Genomic DNA, 1,985 nt, shown 5'->3' with positions numbered 1-1,985 from the left:
TGTCGTTCTACCTCATGTGTTGATTCGGGTCCTCACAGCCTACCTGTAGGAATTCATCGAACAAACTTTTACATCAAACAAACTTTTAAATGCAGGAAGACTCCATGAAATGCAGGAATACCTCAAGAAGGACAAACTTTTCAAAAAATAGCTGTATTTCATTATATTTTTTATCGTATCCTGTAAAATCAAACGCACATGCAAGATGCAACTTACTTAATGATTTAAAATATTACATGTCTGACCACTGAGGGATTGATTTCTCATTGAGGCATTATGTCATCATCGCAGTGTAGGATTCCCTGTTCCTTGGAGGAAATGAATTCTGCATGTGTGTTTCGATGTATTGTTAAATCATGAAATCATAGTAATACAACCTAAAAAATTCTGAAAAGTTATACCTGTGTTAGAAAATTGGGTAATGAACATGCGGGTGGATGACATTGTGATGTCTCGGGTTCTTCGGTTGTTGTTACATTTTTTTGTTTGCCTAAATATATACATATCAAACTTGGTAAATTAAGTGGCACAACATATAAAATGGATTGTAGTTGTTGATCCATACCTTTTGATCTTTTATTTTTCTCCCAATACCCTTTCAGTCTGGCATTAGATATTCCTTTAGGTCGCATTTTAGCTGGATCATTCATATTTGATTCATTATTGACTGGTGCTTTATTTTTCCTTTGTTGTCTTCCTAATTGAGTACCCTTACCAACCAAAATGTCATCAATGTCCAATGATAATTTCTTCATGGATTCCTTCATGCGCTGCTCAGCTTCCGAATTCCCCTTCGCTTTCCGGGTACATTGATATGCAACTTTCTGCATGTGTGCTTCGAATAATAGGTCGCCTTGAATATTATTTGAGGACTGTGACTGCTGCAGATGCATGTATCTGGAACTGTTATAAACATCCCTCTTTGCATTTTCTGACCATCTCAGTAGTAGATATTTATCTGGTATTTTCTTAATGTGTAAGAAATTTAGAACTCGTAGAGAGTGTGCACACAGTACCCCCATCATTTCGAACTTCCTGCAGCTACACTGAATATTCATGGTGAAGCTGTCAAAATGAACTGCCCAAATACTGTTTGTCTTATGATCATCCAAACTCTTGACAAAAAATTCAGTTTCATCATCTATGGAGGCATGCAATTCAAGACCACATGATCCATGGATAAACTCTTCTTCGAACATTGCATACAGCTTCCTAGAGTAAAATGCAGCTGCTTGCCTCAGTATTGGACTACTCTTCGTAATAGGAGTTCTGATTGATTGATCACACTAGAAATCTTCATCCTTCTCGTTGCGTCTCCATGTTCTCATTACATTTTCAATACCCAAAAAACAATCTGTAAGAGAACTTGTGGGCTTTGAGACACCATGACAAATGTTATTGGTGGATTCACTCCTTTGTGTGGATAAAATTCCCATCCCAAAAACATCTTTATTAAAAGCAGTGGACCACTTGTGTCTAATCTTGTACAAGTCATTTAGCCACCCATTGTCATGTAGATTTCCTGTCTCAATCATCAACTTCCATGTATTATCAAATTCCTCTTCGGTCTCACATCTGCTCAAGCATTTATAAAAAAGATCACTAACTCTTCTATTCACCAAACCGCAATGAACCTTTGTAGGAAATTTCTTGTATATGTGCCACTGACATAGTCTATGTCGTGTATTTGGCAAAATATCTGCATGGGGCTTACAAGGACGGGTCGGGTCGACGGGTCACGCACGGTAAGAAGTATATTTTTATAGCGGTGGGGCCGACTAAACCGACGTGTCATCCGGTGATTCGCTATCGCACGCAGCGCTGCGTGCGTCTTATGTACCCAATTTTTTTCCCGCGAGCTGGTCTCGTATGCGACTCCCTATTCTTCTTTGTCGCACGCAAGCCTCCCCCATCATGAGCCTTGATGCTCTCTTGTCCCGTCACCGGTCTGGCTGATCCCTTTGCTGAACTAGCCTGCTCCCTAC

The 1,985-nt window shown here is 39.5% G+C and overlaps 1 protein-coding gene across 1 annotated transcript; it reads right to left on the bottom strand.

Annotated features, from left to right (window-relative positions):
• Window positions 1–121: 121 nt before the first annotated feature.
• On the bottom strand, window positions 122–1,199 carry LOC110036399 (protein FAR1-RELATED SEQUENCE 1-like; the record flags this gene model as incomplete). Its single annotated transcript, XM_020740832.1, has 2 exons — window positions 566–1,199; window positions 122–180 (listed from the first exon to the last, which is right to left on the bottom strand). Coding segments are annotated over exons 1-2 (693 nt in total), but the record flags the coding sequence as incomplete, so codon positions are not given.
• Window positions 1,200–1,985: the final 786 nt, after the last annotated feature.

This window comes from Phalaenopsis equestris, unplaced genomic scaffold, assembly GCF_001263595.1.
Source record: "Phalaenopsis equestris unplaced genomic scaffold, ASM126359v1 Scaffold206011, whole genome shotgun sequence".
NCBI lineage: Eukaryota > Viridiplantae > Streptophyta > Magnoliopsida > Asparagales > Orchidaceae > Phalaenopsis > Phalaenopsis equestris.
Note: the sequence above shows the minus strand (reverse complement) of the source record. Positions and strands in the feature narration are given on the sequence as shown.